Source organism: Miniopterus schreibersii (assembly GCF_964146895.1).
Source record: "Miniopterus schreibersii genome assembly, chromosome: 13".
Lineage (NCBI taxonomy): Eukaryota > Metazoa > Chordata > Mammalia > Chiroptera > Miniopteridae > Miniopterus > Miniopterus schreibersii.
In genome coordinates, this window is record NC_138113.1 from 38,688,139 (window position 1) to 38,715,269 (window position 27,131).

The 27,131-nt window shown below is 42.7% G+C and overlaps 1 protein-coding gene across 7 annotated transcripts in view; it reads right to left on the bottom strand.

Moving 5' to 3' along the window:
- AAK1 (AP2 associated kinase 1) overlaps positions 1-25,312 on the bottom strand; it is a 139,625-nt gene extending 114,313 nt beyond the window's left edge. For 5 of the 7 annotated variants that reach the window (XM_081156685.1, XM_081156681.1, XM_081156684.1 and 2 more), the window contains exon 1: positions 24,209-24,458. In XM_081156685.1, coding sequence (XP_081012811.1) covers positions 24,209-24,371 — 163 coding nt within the window. In that variant the 5' untranslated portion in view covers positions 24,372-24,458. Of the gene's footprint in view, positions 1-24,208; positions 24,605-24,906 lie in introns of those variants that run through there. The other 2 variants (XM_081156687.1, XM_081156686.1) reach the window with 1 other exon arrangement.
- Between the last annotated feature and the right edge of the window lie 1,819 nt (positions 25,313-27,131).

A 27,131-nucleotide genomic window follows, 5' to 3' on the forward strand; every position in this document is an offset into this window, starting at 1 on the left:
AGATATGACACCCAAGGCACAAAAGGAAAAAGAGACAAATGGGACGACATCAAAATTAAAGACTCTTTTTGTATCAAAGTACATTATCAACAGAATGAAAAGACAACCCACAGAATGGGAGAAAATATTTGTAAATCATGTATCTGATAAGGAGTTAATATCTAGAATATATAAAGTAATCCTACAACTCAACAACAAAAACCACAATCTTTTAAAAAAATGGACAAAAGACTTGAATAGAAATATCTCCAAAGGAGATAATATACAAATGGCTAACAAGCACTTGAGAAGATGGTCAACATCACTAGTCATTTGGGAAAGATAATACCACAATGAGATACCACTTCACACCCAATAGGATGGCCATTATAAAACACACACACACACACACACACAGAGGGTGGGTGGGGGAGAGAGAGAGAGAGAAAGAGAGGGAGAGGGAGAATAACAAGTATTGGCAAAGATATGGAAAAACTGGAACTCCCATGTATTGCTGGTAGGAATATAAAATAGTGAAGCTGTTGTGAAAAGCATATGGTCATTCCTCAAAAAATTAAACACAGAATTTTCATTTGATCCAACAATCCCACTTATAGGTATGTACCCAAAAGAAGTGAAAGCAGGGACTTAAACAGAATATTTGAATATCCATGTTCAGGGCAGCATTGTTCACAACAGTCAAAAGGTAGAAGCAAGCTGAGTGTCCATCAACAGATGAATGAATAAACAAAACGTGGTGTATAAATACAATGAAACATGTTCAGCCTCAAAAAGGAAATTCTGACACCTACTACAAGGAGGAACCTGGAAGACATTATACTAAATGAAATAAGCCAGTCACACACAAAAAACAAATATTGTATAACTCCACTTATACGCGGTACCTAGAGTAGTTAAACTCAGAGAGACAGAAGGTAGAATGGTGGTTGCCTGGGACTGGGGAGGGGAATAGAAAGTTAGTATTTAATGGGTACAGAGTATCATTTGGAGAAAATGAAAGAATTATGGAGATGGACGGTGATGATTGTACAACAATGTGAATGTATTTAATGTCACAGAACTGTACTTAAAAATGGTTAAAATGGTTAATTTTATAGTATGTATTTTTACCACAATAGGAAAAAAAAGGCTTGGGTTAGGATCAGTCCCTCCACCCCACTATTAGATAACTTTGTAACCTCAGGCAAATTGCTTAACCTCCCTAAGAAGTAAAATGAGGTAATAACAGTATCTACTTCATAGGGTTGTTGAGATAAATGAGATAATTCCAGTAAAGCACTAAAAGTATGCTCTTATTTATTATGACGATGACTGTGAGGATGGCACAGCTGACGCAGGACATTCCTTGGAAAAATTAAAAACTGGCACATTCATACCAAGGTGAAAGACATGACCCAGTTTATATAAAAACAACTCAATGATGATCTCCAAGCTAGGCAAAGATTTCAGAGCCTTTGTGTCATTCAGCCTACCTATATTGTCAACTTACAGATTCCCCAATATTTTTGTCAATCTTAAAATGTTATTTGGAGAAGGGCTGACTAGGCCTCTGGACCTTTAGAAGTATTATTATCCTTAGGGGATATTTGCATTTTAACAGAGTGGTGATGGCCCAAGCTCTAGATCTGGGGGGAGACCAGGAATATTCAATGGAAGTGGGTGATTCAAGGTCTCAGGAGACCCATCCTCTCCCCTTATCTAATGGCCCCCTATTATACAGGTACATTGTCAAAGAAAATGAGATGTAAGCATTTCAAGGCACATGCTTGGTGCAGTCCCATCAGCTCCTAGACTCACAATCCCAAATCATGTGACCAAAAATCAAGCAAGAATCTGGGAAGGGAGAAGGTCACTGTAAGGATCCAGCACCACCATTTGTTGAGTCAGCTCAGAAGACAACCAACAAAGAATTACTTAATAAACATTAAAATTACTAAAATACATACTTCTGTTTGATTTACTATCCATGATGCAGAAAAAAAAATACCAAAGGAAAGCAAAGTACCAGAGAGAAAACATCTGACAAGGAAGGACAGAGGGAAGAGGAAGGGCTCATGAAAGACAGATGTGGGTCACGTGGAGACAGGTTCAACAGGTGTGACCTGAGGTCTAGTAAATTGTCTCTGGTAAAGCTAGGTCTGGTCAGGTCACTGCAGACCTTTCCCTGTGGAGCTCGCATTTCAAGCTAACAGCTTCCAGGGAGGGTGACCACAATATTGTGGGTGCCCAGTGAGGGTTTCAGCTGTGCCACTGTCCATGGCACCTTGTCTCCTCTCCAAATCAGGGGGAAAAGGTTTTCCTGTACTCCCAGCACCTTGTCTCCTTCACCCCTGTAGTGCGCTGAGTGGTGGTCCATGTCCTAACTCCAGAAACCTGTAAATGTGACCTTTACTTGGAAAAAGGGTATTTGCAGGTGTAATTAAGTTAAGGATCTCTAAATGAGATCATCCTGAATTAATTCTGGTAGGCCCTACGTCCAAACACAAGTGTCCTTAAACCAAGGCATTCAGAGGAGAGACACACAGAGAAAAGGAGAGGGTCACTGAAGATGGATGCAGAGTTTAGAGTGATGCAGCCACAAGCCAAGGATTCCCTGGAGTCACCAGAAGCTGGAAGAAGCAAGGTAGAATTCTCCCCTAGAGCCTTTAGAGGGAGTTTGGTCCTGTCGACACCTCGATTTCAGATTCCTGGCCTCCCTAACTGTGGGAAGATAAATCTCCTGTTGTAAGCCACTCAGTTTGTGGTCATTAGTCACAGCAGTCCTACACCCCCAACCATGGGAGAAAAATAAACAAATACTTCTCTGTATTCCTTCTTTGTGGGAACTATTACCAAAATCCTTCCTTCTCGGGAATCTTCACTTACATAGTTTGCCAAGGAAACTTTGTGTCCACTGACTGTTACTGTGCTCTCCATGTGGACTTGGACCTCAGCTTAGCCCACTTCTCAGGGACTTCACAGAGAAAGGGGTACTGCAGGCCAGAACAGTTCAGTCCTGCCCAATACCTGGCCCACCTCATCTCCCTTGGGCTCTGATTCTTAAAGAACACACTGATGGGCGGCAGCATATGCAATTTTGCTTTTTAACCAATTCAAAAGGAAATACAACTGTCCCATCTGTATGGTGCAAAAGATTAAGACAGACCACAATGGAAGATGTTTTAAGAACCAGCTTGGGACCCTGGCTGGGTGGCTCAGTTGGTTGGAGCATCGTCCTGTACAGCAAAATGTGGTGGGTTCGATTCCCAGTCAGGGCACATACCTAGATTGCGGATTCCATCCCCGGTCAGGGGCGCAAACAGGAGGCAGCTGATCAATATTTCTCTCTTACATCGATCGATCTCTCTCTCTCTGCCTGCCTCCCTCCCCTCCCTTCCACTCTCTCTGAAAAAGCAATGGAAAAAATATCCTCAGGCGAGGATTAACAAAACAAAACAAAAAAGACAATCATGATTCATTCCATTTATATGAAATATCCAGAATAGGTAAATCCAGAAACAGAAAGCAAACTGGTGGTTTTCAGGAGCTGGGGAAGGAGCCAATGGTAAGTAACTGCTTAAAGGGTACAGGTTTCCTTTTGCCGTGATGAAAATGTTTTGGAACTAGACAGAGGTGCTGGTTGCACAACATCGTGAATGTACTAAATGCAACTGAACTGCTCGCTTTAAAATGACTAATTGTGTTGTACAAATTTCACCTCAATTAAAAAAGAATGAAAATAAAAAGGTGAAATAAATCAAATTTTGCAAGTTAACCATGGAATATAAAGTCAAGAATACACATAAAACATTTGTTTTAATGACTTAACTAATTGTCAGGGTCTAAATTAGGGTTTCCCAACCTGAGTAAAATTGACTTTGGGCTAGATAATTCATTCCCTGTTACGAGGGGCTGTTGTATGCACTGTACAATGTTCAGCAGCATCCTTGGTGTCTACCCATTTGATGGCAGTAACACACACATACAAACACACACATATATATACACACACACCCCTCTACCTCACCAAATTGTGAGAACCAAAAACATCTCTAGCCATTGCCAAATGTCCCTTGGCAGACAAAATAGTCCTGGATTAAGAACCACTGGTTTAAATGGAAAAAGGACTCTCCCAGCAATTACTAAGAATTTGTTCTTTTTCAATCCCGGCAACCTGTCAGTGTGACTCACTATTTCCTGCCACAAATGACCTATCTATGAACTTCTGGCACCTGATTATAATATTCTTTCTTCTAGCCCCCAATTCCCCCAAACCACTCACAAGTGCCCCAGACATGCTGTTTCTGCCTGCCAAGACAGAGATTATCCAGTACCCTTCACCCTGTCCCCAGTGCAAAGCTCCATGTCTCCATGAGCACTCATGAGACAGAGGATGGCCTGAAGGTACAGGTCAAGGAAAAAGCAAATCTACCAGTTTTGCAAGTAGGACAGAGCCTTCCTATGCCTAGGTCCTCATTCCCCAATCTCAGTAGTAAAAGAACAACAACAGTCTCACCTATCAACCCTTCCCCCAACAGGGTGACAAGTCAAATGAGAGGCTGAAAGCCCCTATTCCTAGAGGATATAATTAAATTTTCAAGAAATTCAATTATCTCTAACTTTGGGGAACACAATCAATCCAGGCCTACTTGTTTTGACTTTAATCTTTCAGAAAGCCCCAAAACCTTGGGAGACGAAACGGATTATAATCCCATTTGAACCTATGTAGCCTTGGATAGACATTTAATCATCTGGGCAGTTTTCTCCTTTGCAAGATATGTAAATAAGGCTGTTTGAACTCTAAGTTTAATGCATTAATTCATACCTATTTCCTAAGTATGTATCTACTTATTAAGACCATATAAAAGAGAAATAGAAACCTAACCATACCCTTGTGGACGAAAAGGGGCCACATACCAAACCTGACAAGCTCAGGGGAAGCCTGCGTGGTAGCCTTACAAACTCAAGAGAACTAAACTAACCACAAATGATGGTCTGAAATTAGAACTTTTTAACTAAAAGCAGTTTATGGTGGGCAGTCATGTCCTAGTCCAGTATCTTCCCTGACAAAGGTCAATCTTTATTACCTTAACTGAGCCTGTCTATTGTCTTTTTGCATCTACAGTAACATATCGTTGGAATGTCAAAGTAATTTTCCTTTTTCCAGGCCCCTCAAAGCACAGGCACTGCTCTGCAGAGACTACAAATCCCCTCATTATCATTGAGTTCATTGTTGACTGTCAAACTAACCTGCATCCACCTATGTAAAAGAAGTGTGTCTATCATTTTACATTTTATCCAATCCCAGAGGTTTCCCCTCTTTGCTTTCTCCCGCCTCCCTAATCTATCACCAATGAATTTCATGTAACCCAATTACATCTCCTCTTTTGATTGTAATGTATTAAATATGGTGTAAAACTGCCATTCTCTGGAGCATTATCTCAATCTGTTGAGATTTTGCTTCTCAGCAATTGTCAACAGTTTGGCTCAAATAAACTCACCAAAATTTTTCACAGGTTAGAATGATTCTTACACTGGCATCCTCAAGGAGATCAAGTTGGGTCAGAGGTAGGTGGAGAATAGTTTAGAAGACAAAGAGATAGCCAGCCAGGCAGGCAGACAAATACATACACATACATACATGTAGTAAGATGGAACAAAAATGAAAGGTATGTCCCAGGCGCTCTTGAGTGTTTGAGAGAACAAACATCAAAAACAACTAATCACATATAAAATAAGTCAACAAATACTCCCAGCAAAGCCTTATATCTGTGAGGAAGGTGAAGAGAGGAGTTTAAAGTATTAGTGGTATGGAGGAGGCAGCATTTACTTGAAACTTCCCGCTAACTATTTTGGCTCTTTGGAAATATGAAAGATACCATTTCTAACTTACAGATTAAGAATTTTTGCTGACACAGTCAGACCTTTTCCTTTATCTAGAGGCTGAAGAGCAGACTCAGAGAAGTGGTCCTTCATCACTGAACAACCCAAGGTAAAGGGCTTGCTTCCCTAAGAGTGAATCTATAGTCCAGTGAGACAAAAGAGAACCAAGAGGCAACAAAGCTGGCTAGGAGGGTCTAAACGTTACAAAATACAAAAGACAAATTCAAAACCACATACTAAGGATGTCTATAGAGTGACTGACTATATGAGGTCTCTTTCTTCATAAAGCCAAGACCCAAGGGAAAATTTTTTTAATTGTTTTATATATATTTAAATACAAGTAAATATAATATGTAAACATATAAATAAATGTAAGTAAAAGGAAAGTTTATTCCTTTTAATAACGAGAGGAAACACAAGGCTGTCAAATAGTTGCCATAAATATGTTTACATAACAATAACAACTTAGCTCCAGAATCTGGCCAAAAAAAATACCATCCGAATTGCTCTGACCTGCTCCTGCACCAGCCAAGACACTTTGCATCACCAGCTCTCTAACACCAGATTTTCCTACACCTCAAGAACCTCAGGGTAGGAGGTCAGAATGTGCCCTGTTCTCCTAAGTTGATTTCAGATCATTACTCCTCGCCTTTGCACCTCCACCTTCCTACTCATTTCTCAACATTCACTGAAGCCTTTGGCATCCTCGTGTCCTCTTGCCACAACTCCTGCCATGATCCTAGGTGGTTTCAAGATCCCCAAGGATGATTTATTCCCGTACTTCAGCCTCTAAATTTCTTCACTACAATGACCTTTGGTCTTCTCAACCACCTACATCCATGGCTACACCCTAGACCTTGTCAACACAAATCTTAAATGTCAATCGTCCACTTTCTGACACACCTCCAGGCCTTCAGTACTCTCATGTCTTCACTATGGCCTGACTGTTCTTCAGATTCATCTATCTTCCAGGCTCTGAATCTCCATTTCCTCCCAATCAATCAACATGCTCCTTAGGGGACCTTCGCTCCCCATTCTGGCCCCCCTGTTGACAATCTGGACTGCTCCTTTGATTCCTTTGCACCTGTGGCCTCACATCACATTTACCCAAACCTACCAATGCTAAATCCACCTATTCTGCTCCTAACCCAAAAGTTCTACCAGAAGAAAATCACACAGCCTTACAAAACTGCATCGCATCAATTCATGGCCTTCATCCTGGCCTGGGTCTTTTGTCCTTGGATAGCTCCCTCTCCCGTACCTCTCAACAACTAACCCAAACCCTCAAGAGTCTCTTCAGCCCCATACTCACCATTACACTCAGCAGACAACCTTGCCTTCTTATTCCAGAAAACTGAGGGCATCTGCCATGACTACTTTCAAATTCCTATCTCCCCACACAACCCCAGCCTTCCCATTACAAACTCACCTATATCCACACTGATCCATTTATCTCCTCCTGTCTCAAGGGTGAAATTTCCTCCGTGTCCAAGGACCAGCCTTGATCCCATTCATCCATTCATTCACCCATTTAATCTACAAATAATTACTAAGGGCCTACTCTGTGACAGATATGGTTCCAGGCTTGTGAACAAAACTGGCAAGCTCAGAAAGCTTACCTTCTAAAGGGAGACAATAAACATAAGTAAATTATAGAGCATATAAAAAGCAGGGAAGAATAAGGGGAGCTGGGGGAAAGAAGGGGTTGTCATTTTTAATAGAATGGTCAGAGAAAGACTCTCTGAGAAGGTGATATTTAAACAAAAGAGGTGAGGAGGAGCGAGCTTTTGGGCTACCTAGAGGAAGAGTATTGCAGGCAAGGGAACAGTAAGTACAAAACCCTGAGGGGGAGGCATGAACTCACCCTGCTTTAAGGAACTGCAAGGAGGCCAGTATGGAAAGAGTGCAATAACCAAAGAGAAGGGTAATGAAATAGAAAAGAAGTAACTGTGGGCCAGAGCACAGCGCGTTCGAGGCCCACATTAGGTAGGATTTGCAGTTTTACTTTCAGTGCGACGAGTCACCGGAAGGTTCTGAGCAAAGGAATAACATGAAATGATGTGCACTTTAAAGATCATTCTGGTGTCCTCTCTACAGTGGTAGAGAAAGTTAGAAATGGTTGGAATTTGGGTGTATTGTAAATGTAGAGCAAACAGGATTTTCTGATAAACTGGATGAGAGGTAAGTGGTTATTGGCCTGGGAATAAGGAAGGACTCAACTGAATGACTGGAGGGAAAGTTTTTTGACCTGAGTAACTTGCAATTCAAACACCACCCCCCCACACACCCCACCACCACCACACACCCCCCACACCCCACCACCCTCGTCTCCTCTGGAACCTCACTCTTCTAATCTCTCTCTCTCTCTATCTCCTGGTGCCTTGGAATCAGCCCATTAATATGCTCAAGCATCTCCTGATCTAGCTACCACACTCTCTCCCCTTTCCTCCTTTTCTTATTCACGCTTCTTGAAGGAATAGTCTAGACTTGCTGCTCCCACTCATTAGCTCACCATTCCTCTGAAAGGGCTCTGGCAGAGGCAGATGCCGTCCCGCTGCCCAATCCAGATGTTTTCCAGTCTTTATCCTACTTTGTGAGATGACTACTCTGGAGCAGCCGATCTTCTTCCTCACTCCAACCTGTTAACTCTGTTAGGGTCCCACGTGTGCAAGACACTGCAGAGTATCCTCACACCTCTCTGGATAGTCTTTCTCTGTCTTTTCAGGGCTTTCCTTGCTAAGTGATCCCTTAAATGTTGATAAACCTCAATTCCACTCTCAGCCCACTGCTCTTGACATCTCAAACTTGAATACAAGTATCTCTGCATGGACAGCTCCAAATAAATCAATTTCATTAATATTCAACTTCCCTAGGTACTCCTTCCTAAAAATAATCTGCCCAAGTTCCTCAAAGCCCATATCCCACTTTGCCATACATAAATAAGTACATTTTTTAAAAGGTACACCCTTCACCCAATTCTCACTGTGGTGCATACCCCCAGAGTGTGAAAAACTCTCTGTGTATAAACCCACGGGAATGGTGTTATAGGATTCAGCACAGAAATGTTCTTATACTTGTCCATGTTGGAATGTTCTGAATTCAGGTATATAGTAGAATAAGGTGGTGGGAGTAAAGACAATTTTAACAGACCTCAAATGAAATGAACAGAAGTACAGCGGAGACCCAGCTGTCAACCCACCGAATCATGAGAAATAATAAACTGTTGTTGTTTTAAAAACCACTCAGTTGTAGGGCAGTTTGTTACACAGCAATAGATAACCCAAACACACTATAAAATGGTCATATTAACTCAGTATCTTCCTTCATTCCACCTGTCTTCCCTCTTTCAGTCTTTCCTCTCTTCTTGAATAATGCAGCTCAGTTAGTGTCACTTCTATCTCAGGTACCTTGGTGCTCGAACTAGAAACCTGGAATCGTTCTTGATGCCATACCTCTCCTTCAACCTCTAAAATCCAGTCAGAGACCAAGTCCTGACAATATGACCTACTAAACATTCATCTGCACTCTTCTCTCTTCCTATTACCACTCTGCCCCTCAGATCCTCACTGCCTTTAACCTAGATCATGGCAACAGCCTCCTAAATGATCTAGACTCAGCTCCCTCATGTCATCCTCCACAAATCTAACTAACCTGCAAATCTGACCATGCCATCTCCCTCTTAACACACTGAATGACTTCCTTATTCCTCAAATAAAAACTTCAGGCCTCACAGGGTCTCTGTGATATAGGCCCTGGACTTCTCCTAGGACCTTACCAAGTATGACGCGAACAAAAATCATAAAGGAAAAGACTGACATATTTGATTGCATAAAAATTAAAAAATATCTGGAAAACCCCAACTTAACATAAGGTAAGTGACAAAATGGGGGGGGGAGGGATCTGCTGTATATAGATTAATATCTTAAATATGTAAAGAATGTCTATAAATCATTAAGAAAGATGAATGCCCTAACAGGGATATGAGCAAAGAAACATAAACAAAGAATTCACCATAGAAGAAATATAAAAGACAGAGAGATGAAAGAGAGAGAGAGAGGAGAGAGGAGAGATAGAGAGAGAGAGAAGAAAGGAAAGAAAAGAAAGAACAAACACAAGAACAAACAAAGGAACATATCCAACCTCATAAATGAGATATACTTCTGGTGGAAGTATATATTGGTTTAATATTTCTGGAGGCTATTTTGTAACATGCATCAAAAGCTAAAATATGGAAAATCAAATGACTAAAATAGAAATCAAATGGCTAAAATAATATTATAATGGTTCCCAGAACACTGCCTTATATTGACAATATGGAGAAGAGAACTGAGGAAGGTGGGTTGGGAGAGTAAGAGAAGGGACATTTCACATTCAGAAATTTATTCTAAGGAATATAACAAGTGCTCAAAGGCTTAAAAAATACTAGCAATTGCTTTGTAATAGCTATAAATACCCCAAATGTCTAGCCCCCCGCTGGGTGGCTCAGTTGGTTGGAACATCATCCATACACCAAAAAAACTGTGTATTCGATTCCCGGGTGGCGGGTCCGATCCCGAGTGAGGGTGCATACAGGAGGCAACCAAAAGATGTTTCTCTCTCACATCGATGTCTCTCTCTGCCTCACTCTCTCTCTCTCTCAAATCAATAAAACATATCCTCAGGTGAGGATTAAAAAACAATAACCCAAATGTCTAATAAGAGATTGGTTAAATCACAATACATTCATTCAATGGACTAAAACTAATGATGCAGACATTTACACAAAAAGATAGTTCGAATATATTGCTAAGAAAGAAGATTACAGAAGATGATGCAAAGTATATTCTTATTTTTGTAAAAATACACAAGTCTTGAAGGTACACACCAAAATGTTCACAAACGGTAATCTATGGAATTATGGGTAATTTTCTCTTTTGGTCTGGCTTTATCTTCTAATTTATTCTACTATCACTATTGATTAATTTGAATTAAAAACTTTTTTAAGACTTCTTGATTGCTTTCTTCTATATCAACCAAACATTATATATGGAACTAGCATTCATTTCATGTTTCAAGTCTTCCAGTCCCCAAGCCCAAATACCATTTGACAGTCTCCAGCAGGACCCTTATCGAGAGATAAACATATACAGCATTAAAGAGTGAATTATAATCCTGGAAACTTCTCTGTGGTTTCGAATAAATAGAAATCAAATGACTAAAATAATATTATAATGGTTCCTAGAACACTGCCTTATATTGAAAGTATGGAGAAAAGACTGAGGAGGGCAAGTTGGGAGAGTAAGAGAAGGGACAGTTAGCAAAATGGAAAATGGAAACAGGTTAAGTCCCTATGGCATTGAACTCAACTTTTTTTTTTTTTTTTAAATATATCTTTATTGATTTCAGAGAGAGGAAAGAAGAGGGAGAGAGAGAGACAGAAACATCAATGATGAGAGAGTCATTGATCAAGCCCACAACCCGGGCATGTGCCCTGACCGGGAATCAAACCCCGATCGCCTGGATCCTAGGTCGACGCTCAACCACTGAGCCATGCCCGGCCGGGCTGAACTCAACTTTAAAAAAAAAATTTTCTTAATTGACTTCAGAGAGGGTAGAGGGAGAGAGAGATAGAAACATCAATGATGAGAGTCACTGATCGGCTGCCTCCTGCACTCCCCCTATTGGGGATTGAAGCTGCAACTAGGGCATGTGCCCTGAATGGGAATGAACCATGACCTCCTGGTGCATAGGTTGCCACTCAACCACTGAGCCACACCAGCTGGGCTTGATACTTAACTTTTCACACAAAAATGGTTATCAAACATTGAATTAATAATAAATCTCAAATGGTAACTCATTATCTCTCAGAACTCAACCTTTCTAAAACATGAGGTATAAAAAACTGGTTTCTGTGCCAACAAGAGACATAAAGCCCATGCCCATGTACTTTAATCATAGATGAGACCCTCAAACTCTCAGTAAGAGCCTCTTTATTATTACACTCAGTTCTAACAAGATTAGTCATCTAGTTTCAAACCCACAGATTAAAAGTGGCAAATTAGAGAGGCACTAATTCAGGAAGGCACATGGATAGCAGCAAGAAGTGACAGGTGACAGTCTCATAAGAAAGGAACCAGAAGACACTATAAAACACAAACACGAAATTCAAAAAGCATAGTAACGCAGGGCCATTTTATTCAGAAGAAAACTGTCTTACCCATATCAAGCAAAGATCCTATTCAATCTATAACAAAATAACATCCTAATAACAATGCATTTGAGAAATAAAAGAACAGTAAGATGTTAGCGTGGAAAGCAACTTCACCATCATCTTGTCCTCATTTTACAGACAAGGAACCTGATGGACAAAGTCGGGAAGCAATCTGTTCAGAGGACAGGGCATGGTGGTCAACGACAGGCTCAGATCAGGAGTACTTTCCTATATTATGCAGCTTCTGTGGCATATAATCCAGAAGACAGGAAATATATACCGTATGTCAGAAAAAGTCCTATCCAAAATAGTATATTTTCCAAAACTGATCAACTCTCAGGGGTCAGAAAAACCTGTCTTTCCACAATGAGTCATCTCAAATGAGCTCTCCATATGACCAAGCCATTTTTATCTTCTCTCCTTAAACCTAAGGAACTCCTCCACATTCTTCCCTACTCTCCTTAACCCCCCATCTTGACTCCCAGCCTGCAGTATTCAATAAAAAACAGAAGACAAAAACCAGGAACTCCCTCAACTTACCAAGCCCCATTGATTTCTTTTCCATACCCATTCCTCCCCTCTTCCTTCCAGGTCAGCTAATAAAGTGCTCTTTCTCCTGTCCAAAGTCACATCTCCACCTAAGGTCCTGATTCCACCCAGTACCTGTCATCACCTTCTCATCACTATCCCATCAAGAACTGCTCCTGCACTACCTCTAACCTCCTCCTCGCTGCCTAATGTACTCAACCGTCTTCCACCATTAAAAATAATAAATTCCTCCCTGACTCAGCATCCACCTCACTGCCCGTTCACTCGTCTCACTGCCGCCTGGACTTAACTGCATCGCTTCATTTACACTGCTCTCACAAAACTCACAAATGATCTCTGTATTTCCAAATCCAGTAACCCTTTCCGATTTTTAACCCTCCCAAAGTATCCACACCCTCCATTCTTTTTTTTTTTTTTTTTCGAGCAAGCACAAAAAGCAAGAGGTTTTACCCAGGTGCCGCAACCCGGGAGAATGGTGGGCTCCCATCTCAAAGACCATCCAATCCTCCTTCTCTCAAGCCTATTTAGTCTTCATTTTCATCACTCCCTCCCTCCTGATTCTACACGTAGGTTGTCAGTCATTCTGTCTGCCTTCTTCCCGTGCTCACTCACTCACTCATTCAACTGGCTTTCACTGAGCTCCTCAGATGTGCCAGGCACTACAACGAGGCACTGGGGATACAGCAATAAACAAGTGAGTCAAGGTCTCTGCCTTCAGAGAGGTGAAATTCTAGTAGAGAAAGAGAAACAATAAGCAAGAAAATCAGTTGACACATGCGACCTGGCAAAGTAAAACACGATGGGTTTCTTGTATTGGATGGTCAAGGAAGGCTTTTCTGAGGTGAGATTTAAGTGAGATCTGAATGGCAAGAAAAATCCAGCCATGAAAAGAGCATGAGGAAGAACACCCCAGACAAAGGGAGCATCCAAGCCTAAGACACTGAAGAGGAAACAATGTAAAATGCTCAAAAAAAATAAAGAGGAATAATTGTGGCCAATAAGCATATTGGTTAAGGTGAAGAGAGAGATAAGCTCTTGTAAAGGTCTGCAGGTCAGAATGAGGAATCTGGGTTTTATTCCAGGCCTGCTCCTCTCCTTTACCCCTCCTCACATACTGATGCTCCCAAGGAATCTACCCACAGCCGATTCTTCTTCCACACGGTCTCTTTTCAGTTTTCATTAATATCATGCAGTTATAAGACAGCTCCCACCAAGCTTTTCTCTCTAGGCCTGTCCTATCCAACAATGTCCTGAACTATATCTATATTGGATTTCCAGTGGTGCTTCATGCTAGAAAGTCCCAAACTAAAGTCATTCTCTTTCCCTCATACGTTGTTCTTTCTTCTTTTTATTGATATCTTTATCTACCCAGTCACTGAAGCCAGAAGTCTAACATCCCTTTCACCTCCAACATCTAATTATTAACACTGGTTTTTCCAGTTTAAGGGAAAAATATGAAAGAATTTGAGTAGAAGGAATGGAATCTTTCACCTCGACCAATAATGTCACTTCCCATTATGGCTCATACATAGGCCAAGGTTAACAATCCATCTCAGGAATGTTGTCTTAGTCCCAGCTAAACAGTCTAACACTTCAACCTAATCAATCCCACCCTGATAGTCCCTCCCAAATAGTCTCCGAAAAAACTACACAACTTAAAAATCATGTCTGAGTTAGAAGAGATCTTTGAGATGACCCAGTGACCTCCTTATTTATATAAGGAAATTCATGCTCAGAGAAGGAAAGTGATGTGTCCAAAATCACTGAGAAGACTAGATGATCTACTTCCCTTACCTCATATAGCTGTTTGTTCATATTCTATGAGCTAATCCAAGAACCAGAACTTGAATATATAAACTTGGACTTTATCCCATCATATCACCTTAAAATCAACACTCCAAAATTGCTGAGCAGGTAGCCAGCCACTTAACTCATTTTGATATTAATATAACATGAATATTTTAAAACTATGATTATAAAAGAAAAAGAAATACTTCATCTTATGGGAAATTCTATACTATCTAACTGTAACTTTTTTCAAGTGAATTCTCATCATTGGTCAGAGTCACCGAGAGATGACCTTCCAACAAGGTCACAGAGCTCACAGGGCCAACCACCAGGCACAATTTACTGTTGATCCCTCATTTCACTTCTCCTTTCCAAAATTAGCAAGAACAGGGAGAAACAGGTGCCTATCTATAGTCTAAGAGGTACATTCAGTGATCAATTTTAGACACCACTTCTCTAGATTCAATTTATAACTGAGCTGCTAGAGCCATATTTATGAACCTTTTAAAAACCATATCCTCCTTGATAAATATAAAAGTCTCATGTCCTTTCCCTACCCCATCCCCTTAAGTCTACAATATATGCCTCTTAAGAGGGCATACTACCATTCCTCATCCTCTTTGAGGTTTCCTCCTTTTCTGGCTGGACCTGGGGTTTATCTGTGCTTATCAAATTATATATTCCCCTCCTATCTATATCCCCAGCTCCCATGCTCACTACCCCAAATATAGGTTGAGAATCACTGCCCTAATTTACTGTGGGCCAACAACCATCACAAGCTAGAAAATATCTGAATTTTTGATACATGACCTAATAATCTTCTTCATCATCACAACGTAGCATTTAAAGTTTTAGAATTCCTTTATATAGTTAAGATACTTATACCCTGTACCTCTACTTTTGAGATTAATAGTATTAGGTACCCATAATTGAATCCAATCGATAAAAAGAAATTTACATGGTTTTCTGCAAAGTGTTCTGCTTAGCTTTGAATAGTGTCATTTTCAACTTTACTGAAAACCTAGAAGATTGTTAGTTCTTACCATTGTAATAAGATCTCAAACATAAATCTATTATATTATTGCAATAGGGATAAAAGAGGTCTATAGATTTCAAATTTGTCTGGTCTCTTAGTGCCTGGCCAATGAATCTGAATTAGTACTGATTTATTGTATTATTCATTCAGTTAATTTATTCTCCAGTACTCACTGTTACATTGTTCAAATTTAAGAGTCCTGAATTGGATACAAAATAAACCTAAGGTTTACACCCTACCCCCTAAGAAACAATTATCTAACCCTAGAAAGTAGATACAAATGAAATAGCTAAATAGCAAAATAAAAATTTGAGATTATGGACCCAAAACAGTCAAAATAGCCAGCAAGAATGACAGGCATCCAGAGGACAGGAGGAGAAATGGACCACTGTGGCAGGTGTGGTGAGTACTATGGTTAGGTAGGACAAAGGTTAGGTGGGATTAAGATAGGTGAGTGGGGAAGGGGAGGGTATCCCAGGAGTGGGGAACAATATAAGTAAAAGCATTGGAAAGAACTAAATCGATGGTACATGGAAGATGAGGAGGGCACAGGCCTGAATTAAGAAGACCTGTGTTAGAGCACCAGGATTTAAAGACAAATAGGCAGCTGGGGTCAGGCATTCCTCCGGGGCAGAGACACTCATCATAACTAACAGCAACTTGACAGGTTGGGGAAATTTTTCTAACACAGGTGGCTTTCAAGCAGAAAAAAGAGATCAAACCACTATATCTGAGATTCTCTCTCTTCTCCTTATTCCTCATTCTGGATTTTGTGGATACTCAGATAGATAGATAGACATCCTTAGATATCTATCTATCTATCTATCATCTATCTCCCTTCAAGACTCTAGCTTCTCTATTTTATACACACAGCAAAACAAATACTGCCTGATAAAAACAAAATTTGTGTACCCAAATAAAAGTTACCATTTACAGACTGCTAAATATATGCTACGCACTATGCTAAGTGCTTTGCATGATTTCATCTAATCCTTACAATCACCCACAGTATTACTTGCATTTTATAAATGAGAAGCCTGGATCTTAGTAAGCTGCCAATATCACAGGGACAGGTCCAGAATTCAAGCCAAGGGCTGCCTATCTCCAATTCTTATGCTTTTAAACCACTCCACACATGGTGCTAACTTTGAAAGTCTTCTTCGAAGGAGATCATAGTGCTCCCTTTATTCCTGGGGTACAGGGCAGGAAAGATAGTACTGGATATCAGGTTTTCCCCAATCACAAGTTACACCTTCTGGTCAAACCAAGGCTTTTCCCATTGCCAAAAGGCCAGATACAATTATTTCTTCCAATACTGCCCACGCCATCACCACCAAGACTCCCAGACTTCTAAAAATAGTAGAAGACAAAGGTCTGAAGAACAGAGTAGGCTACCAACATGGGAAATTACATAAGTCTAACAAACCTACAAGATAATCAGCACTCCCTGAACCAGCAAGATTCACTGACCAGGGAAAATGATGAATCAAGGGTACAAGGAGGAATCCTGCCACCTCTGTAAATGTAGTTCAGGCCCCAATCCTCCAGGAAGGGACCAACTGATGAGGCCTGAGGCCTCTTCTTTCTTCCTGTCCCTAAAGGGTAATAAATTCATGCTCAGTACCAGAGACAAAATATTTTTTCTCTCATCCTAAAAGTCCCAGCACAAGAACTGTAAGCATCCTTAAAAACAGGCAACAAACAAATTGCATGGCATTATACTGCTTTCTTCACGATTCAAGTCCTAGATAAAAAGCATCATTATTGAAGATCATTTTAATTACAAATGATAATTTAACATCAACGCTATGCTTGACCTTCTATTATAAAAATATAGGGATGCCATGAACTCTTTCATCCAATAATCTCTTGGCTCTTCAGAAATCACAAATATCAAAGCTTCAACTGGCACTGCCATCCACTGTCTGCCAAGATCAACTCTAGCCCAAGGAGAAAGCTGATGAGCTCAAGCTCATTCACTCACAGACCTCAAATGAAATTCCAAATTTTTATTCTTTCAACTTTATTCCAACTTGAGGAACCCACCCTCTGCCAAGGTGGAAATCTCATTTATAGGACTCTTCTTTCCTAACAATTGTCTGTAACCCAACATAACTGAGGTGGTTTAAAGTATACATAATAGGCTAAATAATAATAAACAGATTAATAATAACAAAGATAATAATGGCGGGAGAAAGTAGGCACAAAATGCTGCAGCCAGTGTTGCCTTAATGTGCTAATATTCACTATTCCTAAGTGATTCAAAATCACATAGAATAAAAAGACTTTTTTCCTTTGGTATAAACACAGAACATGTGATTTATTTATGAAGGCAATTTTGTTCCTCAAAAGAGACCAAAGATGTCGCAATACTTACTTCAACTTTACTAAGAATATAACCTATGGAAACATGCTGAACTCAGTATGTTCCCTAAAACAAGGTTCCTCGAAGAAGGGAGTCTTAAGATTGTTAAGAACAATCCATCTTCATGAAATCTTTCCTAACGGTTTCAGTCCTCACTGATCTCCTCTCCCTCAACCCTTCCAGAATTTGAGACTGCACCACACACTGCATTTCAATAGCTATTATCTTGTAAGGTGCACTTATTTCTTGTGTTGGTCATCATGTCAACTAGGAGGGCAGGAATCAAGTCTTCTATCCTCTATTTGCAAGAGAAAGATAATTTAAATTTAAATAGCCATTGGTGGCTCATGACTACTTCACTGGACAGCACAGCCCTGGACCAGCAGATTATTGCTATCGCAAAGCATACAGTGTCCAGCAAGCAGCACACTTCCTGCTTTTGCGTCTTTGGCCATGGTATTCTCTCTGCCTAGAATGTTCTCTTGACCTTGTCCACCTAATAATATTTTTGAAGACATACCTCAAATATCACCTTTCCTTAGCTTTCCTGACTACTCCTCACCCTGTAAAATTAATCGCTCCCTCACGTCTGTTCCCCTAGGCCTTTTACTTCCTTAGAGCTATTTGCTCTTGCGTCTGAAGTGCTATAACTGTGAGCTGAAGGCAGAGCAATGTCTTAGTTATCACTGCATGATTCCAGCACATAGAGAGTGCTCACCAACAGTTACCAAATATGGCAATGAATGAACCAACAAACCTTGATCTCCCAATTTACACTGCAGTGTTCCTTTCACTGCACCAAAAAATAGCTCCAGAAAAGTAGACTGAAAGCTACTCTTCTCTACTTCAAAGTGCTAGATGCTACTTTAATAGACAATACCACTTCTATTAGTATCATTGTTTGGCTCTTTCAGGTGATGTCACAGTTATTTTTTAAAATAGGCTCAGAAAGCACTTATCCTTGGGAAAGTAGAAGATGAGGGTAGACAGTGGTGTTAGTCCCCTTTCTGAAGTGTCAACTTTCAAATACTGCAAGTTAAAATGACTGCTCTGCCCAGCCGGGAGTGGCTCAGCAGTTGAGCGTCGACCCAGGATCCAGGAGATCGGGGTTCGATTCCTGGTTGGGGCACATGCCCGGGTTGCAGGCTGCAGCCAATCAATCACTCTCTCATCATTGATGTTTCTGTCTCTCTCTCTCTCCCTTTCTCTCTGAAATCAATAAAGATATATTTAACAAACAAACAAACAAAGATTGCTCTGATGCAGTAATATTTTTTCATATGCACATTAATAGCTATCAAGCTTTTCCTGTGTATTCTCCATGCAGTTTCAGCTATTGAGATACAAGTACATGCCTCTCCCAGTCCCTCGAACTCAAAACCCATGTGAAACTGCTTCTCTCTTATCTCTCATTAAATGAGCATGACTTTGTTAGAAAGGCTAAAGGAAAGGCTCTGACCATGCAATTGCTTATTCTGGGTTTCACTTCTGAATTCTAGATTTGACTATATTTAGCAAAGCTATAACTGTCACCATGCCCGAAGCCAGGAAGAAGACACCATTCACAAACCACCCCCTGAAAATCTGCAGTTGCCACTGAAAAAACAGACTTCCCAGCAGGCAAAGGCATCTGAAGTGGGAGGGATCAAATTGTTGTTTGCATCAAGAGAAGACCTCAGGTGCTTACAACTAACCTCTCTGCCCGGCACTAAAGCTCTCCATAACCTTATTTCCTTTTCTTTTCTCTCCAGCATACCTCTGCTCTGGTCAAACATCCTCATTACCTCCCCTGACAACTCCCTTCTGAAACAGTGGTCATCTCACTCCCCACCTGCTTCTGCTTCAACCTCATGCTTTTCTTTGAACCTTCAGGACCACTCCTTCCCCAGACACTAGCCACTCCCTTGCCCCACAATTAGGAGAGGCCCAAAGGGGAGCAGTGCATACAGGATACCTACTCAATAGTTACTCAAAAGGCCCAGGGCCACTGAAGAAAGCAAGCAGCAAGCACAACCAGGGAATTGTAAAAAAAAAATTTCCTTCTACCATTTCATGTTCTTCTCTCCTTGATTCTGAAGGGAAACCTGTACTAACAGAAATAACACTAGTCAGTATTCCCAGAACTCACACCGTTTCACTACTCCACACTTTTGCGTATGCTATTCTCTCTGCTTGCAAGACCTCAGGTAACCCTCATCTGGAACATATGCTGGGCAATTTCCATGTTCAAAGCACACTTCATCTATAAACCCTCACCCCCAGGCCATTTCTCTTTATCATCTCTTAACATCTTTTTACCACCTAATATCCACCATAGGCCATGCTAAGTGCTGCACACTTATCTTAGGGTTATTTTTGGTCTATGAGCTCCTGAAGAGCTGGGCCAAGTTCCATTCATCATGTAGCTCTGGAACCTAATCGTGCCTCCCACAAAGAAGGCACTAATGAACGTGCACTAAATGAATACGTGTATGCCGTATACTAATACTGCCAACATGTTATAATTATATGTCATGTATGTATGTTTGATTTTTTTCAGGTGGTTTCACACACATTTTTAAACCTCACTCCCTTGTGCTATAGGTAGGAGAAATTGTCAGAGTTTACTGATTTGTAGATTTACTCAGTAGTTTTCATTAGCCCTAGACCTGGATTCTTTTAGTTTACGTAAGAAAGTGAAGGGCCACCTTGTCCACCTTATACAGAACTGAAGCAGTTCTGGAATGCTGTCTTGGACACAGCAGGTATTCAACAAACATTTATTTATGGTTTAAAGCTTACATATAAAGCCTCATAAAGCTAAGGAGGTCTGATAAAAGCACAGCTTCTCAGTCCTTCTTTAAGCACTGCTCCAGTTTTCCCATTGAGCTCATTCTGGAGGCTTAAACCAAATCTTCCCTTGACATCACATGCCCATTACATCAGGCATGATCTAGCATCTCATTGTGGCATCTTTGCTAAGGAAGCTAGAGAGAAAAATATCCTCCCCAGCACCCAGCCTAGACACAGCCAAATCCCTCTGAACTCATGACTTAGAGCCTTTATTTCCCCAAGACAAACAAGCCCCCACTAGACTAGTTAGTGCAACTAGGCAAGCAGGGCTGATGCTGTTGATGGAGATGGCAGCCCAGACATTCTCCTGTCTTCCTCCAACACCTCCTCCTTGGAGTGCTTGCAATTCCTCACCATAAAGCACAGACCAGTACCCACCCACATCAGCGAAAAAGGGATGATCTGTGGGATGTGGTGGTAACAAGGTCTGTGTTTGAAGCCGACCACACCACTCCTCCTTGAACTGCCTGGCCACGCCCTGGACACTTGATGCACAACTCTCATCAACCTCAGACAATTCTGGCTGGGGCTGGTGGCCAGGTCAGCATCTGACACCTCAAACAGAAAGGGGTCCAGAAAGGAGCATGGCTACCCAAAACATCTTTGTTGACCCTTTATGGAGCTGGTGAGACCTCTGCAAAGAACATATGGCTCTGTCCACCCACAATGGGGGGGAAAAAAAATCCCTGATGACTGCTGTAGCCAAATTAGCTTTCACATTGCCACCCTCACTCCCCTTTAACTATATATCTGATGTAATGTTGCTGGTAAATAGAGGCTATCATTTATTGAACACCTGAAAAAAAAAAGTTAAATAATTTACATACATTGCCTCATATAATCTTCAAGACCACTCCATAGGACAATGGTTATCAAACTTTAGCTTGCATAGGAATCACTCCAGGAACTTGTTAAAGACCTACACCCATGGTTTATGGAATGGGCCTGAAAATTTGCATTTCTTACAAGCTCCCAGGTAATGCTAATGTTCCTGATCCAGGCTCCACACTTTAAGAACTGGCCATAGGAAAACAGAGATTCAAGAGAGGTTTAAAATGTCTTATCTATGCTCTAGCTGGTGTGGCTCAGTGATTAGAGCATCAGCCCAAGCACCAAAGGGTCTCAGGTTCGATTCCCCGTTAAGGGCACACAACTGGGTTGCGGGTTCACTCCCCACCCCGTCATGGCGCATGCAGGAGGCAACCAGTCAATGTGTCTCTCGTTGTTGTTTTTTCTCTCTCTCTTTCTCTTCCCATCCCTCCCTCCCACTCTCTCTGAAAAGCAATGGAAAAATTATCCTCGGGTGAGGATTTTAAAAAAAGTCTTATCTAAGGTTTCACGGCTAGTAAAGAATAAATCTAGAATTTGAACCTATACTTGGTAGGTGCTATACAAATACTTTGTATACCGGCTCCTACATAGCCACATAGGTCTAATAGTCACAAATTCAAATTCCAGTCAAAGAACATAAAGAGGGCAACACTGCCAGACGTGGTTTTACATGAGACTCTCTCTTATTACTCTGAGTCTTTGACCATGATGTCACCACACCTGGATAACTCCTACTCATTCTTCAGTCAGTTACTTCCTGCAGAAAGCAATTCTTGGCTTTCTAAAATTGGGGGCCACCCTAGGTTTATTTCCATGATAACACATATTACTCATTCTAACTGGCTAGTTTCCATCACTCAAAGTAGTTTGTAAATTCCAGCATCTACTTCTATATCCTATCCCCAGAGCCTAGCACAGTGCCTGGCACATCACAGACACTCCTTAACTGTTTGCCAAATGAACGAATGAATGAATGAATGCAGAACTGCAAGCCCTAAGTCCCACTTAAAAATATACTGCATGATGTGCCGTTCTCAGGGATGAATTCTGGGGAAGAGGAGGGCAGCCTAGACAACAAAGACCAATTTTACCTTTTCTCTTTCCCATCACTCAGACTGAGAACAGGCACCCCTTATGGTAGCACCATCTACAGAGAGACAATATCCGAGCTGAACAAAATGCTCCTGGGTCAGCAGGGGCCATTCTGAGAGAAGGAAAGAGCTCTGTACCCCATGATTTCTTTCACACACTCCTCATCTCCATCCCACTGCAGTCAAGGACTTTGGCACAGGGATGAAAGAGACAGATCAGACTCAAGGGTGCAGATCTGGCAGCAGGCACAGAAGCATCTCCCATCCTGCACCAAAGCCCACAAGGAAAGATCCAGAGGGACAGTGACTCAGGCCCCAGATTAAGTCCAGCTAGAGCAGCACTGAAAATGGAAGAGAGCAACAATTTCACAACAACATTGTCAGACCTTTTTTTAAAACGGTGTTTTTAAAGTAAAGGCTTCGACCCTAACTCCAGAAAACTGGGCCCAGCTGAATCCACTGCTTAGATAAGCTGAGAGCCAAACACAGCTTCTTCTTCCTCCCAATCCACCCGCCTGCAACACTCACCATGACAGGCATTTCCCAGGCCCGGGGTTGGAACTCTTGCTTCAAGCTTAGCTTGCAAAAAGGCTCCTTCCCCAGTTATTAAACAGGTCCCCCACCACCACCATGTTGTAGTAATAGAGGCCTCCATCTACCCCTATCCCCTCTCAGCAGATAACACAACCTACAGCAGGTTGGCCCTATCCAATTAGTTTGAATAGCTTCACGCCAAAGAAATTACTGCTTTTATTAAAAATAAAATCACACTAGGCAGGCAATGGGCTGTAAAAGTATGAGTCTGGCATAATCATGAAGGTCGAGGTTAAGGTTACCAAAAGAGACATACAAAGATTTTTAGAGGCCTGGGGAATAAAGATATAGATTTAGGTATAAATAGGGAATTTACACAGCAAACATAGCAGATCTAAGTAACATCTCCAAGAGAGAAAAGCAAAAATCAGATGCCACTCTCAAGTAATTCTTTCAGCATTAAAATAATAATAAAAATTTTTTTAACTAAAACAGAAGGAAGAGGGGCCTACTGACTTATTTCAAAATAACCACATTCATTTCATGTAATTTCTGTTAAAACTAGCTACATCCTGGGGACCTGATTACAGTTGGGTTGGGAAACCTTGTCAAATCTACCAAGAGCCTTAGCTCTTAGAAAAACATATTCCCATCCTCCAAAAATCCTCTCTTCCTTCCAGTGCCTGCTCAGGGCAGTGGGAAAGTTGGGTAGAAGAAAAAGGAGAAACCCCTCTCTTCAGCCCCCACGTCAATGATTTCAAGTTTTAGTAGGATGACAAGCCCACCACCCTGCATCTAATGTGAAACTTGACACTTTCACACATAGGTTTTCTCGTCCGATCCTCATAATTCAGTGAGACACACAAGATTTGGTTTGTCGATTTTTCAAGAAATATACTAAAAGGCCACGGAGGTAAACAATGTCCGGCAACCTCCTCCTGCCCCATAAACCCTGCCACGTTCAAATCTCAGTTTTAAATTTCTCAAGGACAATGATTCACAGGGCAAGGGAATGGGGAAAAGGGAGGGTCGACTGGTTAAAACCCATTCATACATTCCACAACTAGAAACCAGAATCCTGCTGCATCAGCCCCAGGTTTTCATTTACGGCGCACTGAGTCCCACCGTACCTTCCGCCAACACCTCGTCCACAGTGACCTGCTGTCGCCCAATGCCAAAGACCCTTCCGATGTAGCCACTGCCCAGGCCCGAGGTGCTGCCCCCTCCTCCGCTGGAGCCGGAGCCCAGGCCAGAGCCGCCCTGCTCTCGCCGGGAGTCGAAAAACTTCTTCATCTTGCGAATAGGAAGCAGTAAAGCAAAACACCGACAGCTTCTAGATTTTTTTTTTTTTTTTTTTTTAAAGAAAACAAGAGATCCAAGGATTTCTTCTCGGATTTCAGCTCAGAGAGGAGCCACCCGAATCCGGCCGTGGGGTGGGGGCTGAGGGAGGATGCCTATCGGAATACGCGTGTCAGTCGTGCGGCGGTCCCCTCCTCCTCAAAAGGGCGATTCGTATAAGTTTAAACCTGTGATGACAGAGGAAAAGAGAGAGGATGAGTCAGTAACACACTTAAAAATTCAACTGCTGAGTCCTAGGGGCAGCAAAAGCCATCATCCTGGGGAAACGCTGCATGAATTTTCTGAACGAGGAAAACCCTGGGGCTGAAAACGGGGCCCCGGCCCCCAAACCCGAGACCCTGTGCCCGGGGCTCGGAAAAAGGAGGAATTCGGGCCGCCTGCAGCAGCAGCGCCGACTCAGCCGGGCACTGCCCCCCCTTCTCCCCGGTCTCCCCGCCGCCCCGCGAGGCAGCATCCCGGCGGCACCCACTTGAGATGGCTCGACGGCGGGCGCCCAGCTACCAGCCCCGCAACATTGTCACGGCCGCCGGGCGGCCTGCGTCGGGGAAAGGAGGCGGCGCTGCAGCGAGAGCCGGGGCCGCGTTGGGCACCCGCCCGCCCGCCAGCTGATCCCCGGAGCGCCCGGCGGAGACTGACCCGCCGCCCCTCCCCCGCGCGCGCTCCCGCCCGGCTCCATCCACCCAACCAGGAAGTGAACCGCCGCCGGAAGTGCCTCTCGCGGCGGCGCGGCTACCCGGCGAGCGGCCGGGGCCCTCCTGCTGCAGCCGCTGTGTTGCGACAAACCGAAAGGGGTCGTAAGGAAGAAGAGGAGCGGAGAAACCCGGGGTCTCAGAGCGGAGAGAGTTTTGGAAAAGAACGTTGATATCGCCCGACCCGCGGGGCACCATGGGAAAGGTAGTTCGGCGTAGCCCAGAGGCTGGACTACAATTCCCAGGATGTCTATGGGGGAAGCCAGCGAGGCGGTGGCGGTGGCCTTCTCCGCCTCTAAGGTGGTTAGCGGGGTGGTGCATTTGTGGGGATTCGATTATTTAAACACATCCGGTAAAGAAACTGCCGGGGACTAGGGTTTCCACCCTGCTGCATGTTCCACCCTTCTGGAGCCATCTTATTTGCGGCTTGACCTCCCTGCACAAGGGATTCTGGGGTTTGTGGTTTACCAGCGGACCGACACTGACACTTGAAGGACGCGGCTTAACCGCTGAGCCCCTCGCCGGCCCTGCGGGGCTTCCCGATGTCACCTGGGCAGAAGGTGGAAGACAGAGGGTGATCGGAAGAAATTTGCTGGCAGTTGGTACAGGGGCCACACCCTAACATAAATAAAACCAGTGCCCAGCCGTCGCCAACCTCAAAAGCAGCTTTTGCTCCCAGCTGTTGGGAACCGGCTCGGCAGTCAGCTCTAAGCTATGCGCTGTGAGGAGAACGCTGGACACAGTGTCCCGCCTGAGAATCTACAGGCGAGACGCAACCCGAGAAACTTAAGGGGTGTGTGCAGGACAGATCCTGGGGTGCCAGGAGGTCCCACCCCTTGGCTCCAACCCCAAACTTTGGGGCTTGGCTGCCGACGGTGACCCTTAATTCTTCCACCTTTGCGGATGCTAACCCCCTCCCACACATCTCCCCCGCTGATGCTTATTTTACCCTGACATAGCCCGAGTGACGAGGGTTGGAGTGGACAATATGATTTGCATCTGTCCAATGCAGAAGGTTGGGAAGGTGGTCCGTACCCTTCGCCATCCCTGGATTCCCTGACAGATGATGCCAAATCCCTGCCTCCGCCCCCCTTCCCCGCGCAAAAAAAAAAAAAAAAAAAAGCCATGATTTTTCTAACCCCTGAATATAGGTTATTTCTCACCTCCACCCGCTCTGCCCACCCCTAATTTTGCAACAGCCCTATTAGCTTGTAGTTCGTCCCAGATTTATTTTCAGCAGGCATTTGAGGAGCTTCGAGAAGGGTGCTCCAGAAGAAAATGGTGCTTGCTTTTTCTAATCTGAGTATTGGACTCAGCTGTGACTCGGCTGGCAGCGACATTGCTGCTGCTGCCCCTTCCTCCCCCACTTTTTTTGCTGCTCCCTCCTTCCCTTCTCCCCCTCCTCCTCCTCGTTTCAAGTAGTGCCATTGTAGTTAAACTTCCTGTGTAGAGACAGCACCTTTTCTTCCAAAGGGAGTCAATGTTGTCACCTCAGTTCACAAATGCATGCAGCCACCTCCAGGGTGGAACGCAGCACCTGCTAAAACAGCCCCTCAGAGCAAGCCCACGGAGGCATGTTCTCTGCACTTTCCTTAAAAGGCTGGATTTTGTCTAAGGAAGTGTGGAATAGATCTTAAAATAAATGGGAAAGCTCATTTAGAATTAGATTCATTGACCTCCATTTTTCTCTGCATGTGTTGATCTTGACTGTCTGTTCTAAAGAAGAAGCTCTTTTGGGTCCTAGAATCTGTTGCTATTTTTTTACTGTTCTAGACTTTCCTGTTACCAGACTAGGCCAGATTTACACAAATCCCAAATCTCACTTCGGAGATACAAAAACTGGTTTTTACCCAATAGGATTAAGGTAGCCATGTATTTATGAGCACCTGCCTGAATGCTTTGATCAGAATCTGAGGGAGCAGGTTATAAAAAAGAAGATAAAGGAACATAAAATAATAAAAATAAATTAAAAGCCCAACTGGGCGAGGCCCAGCAGTTGAGCATC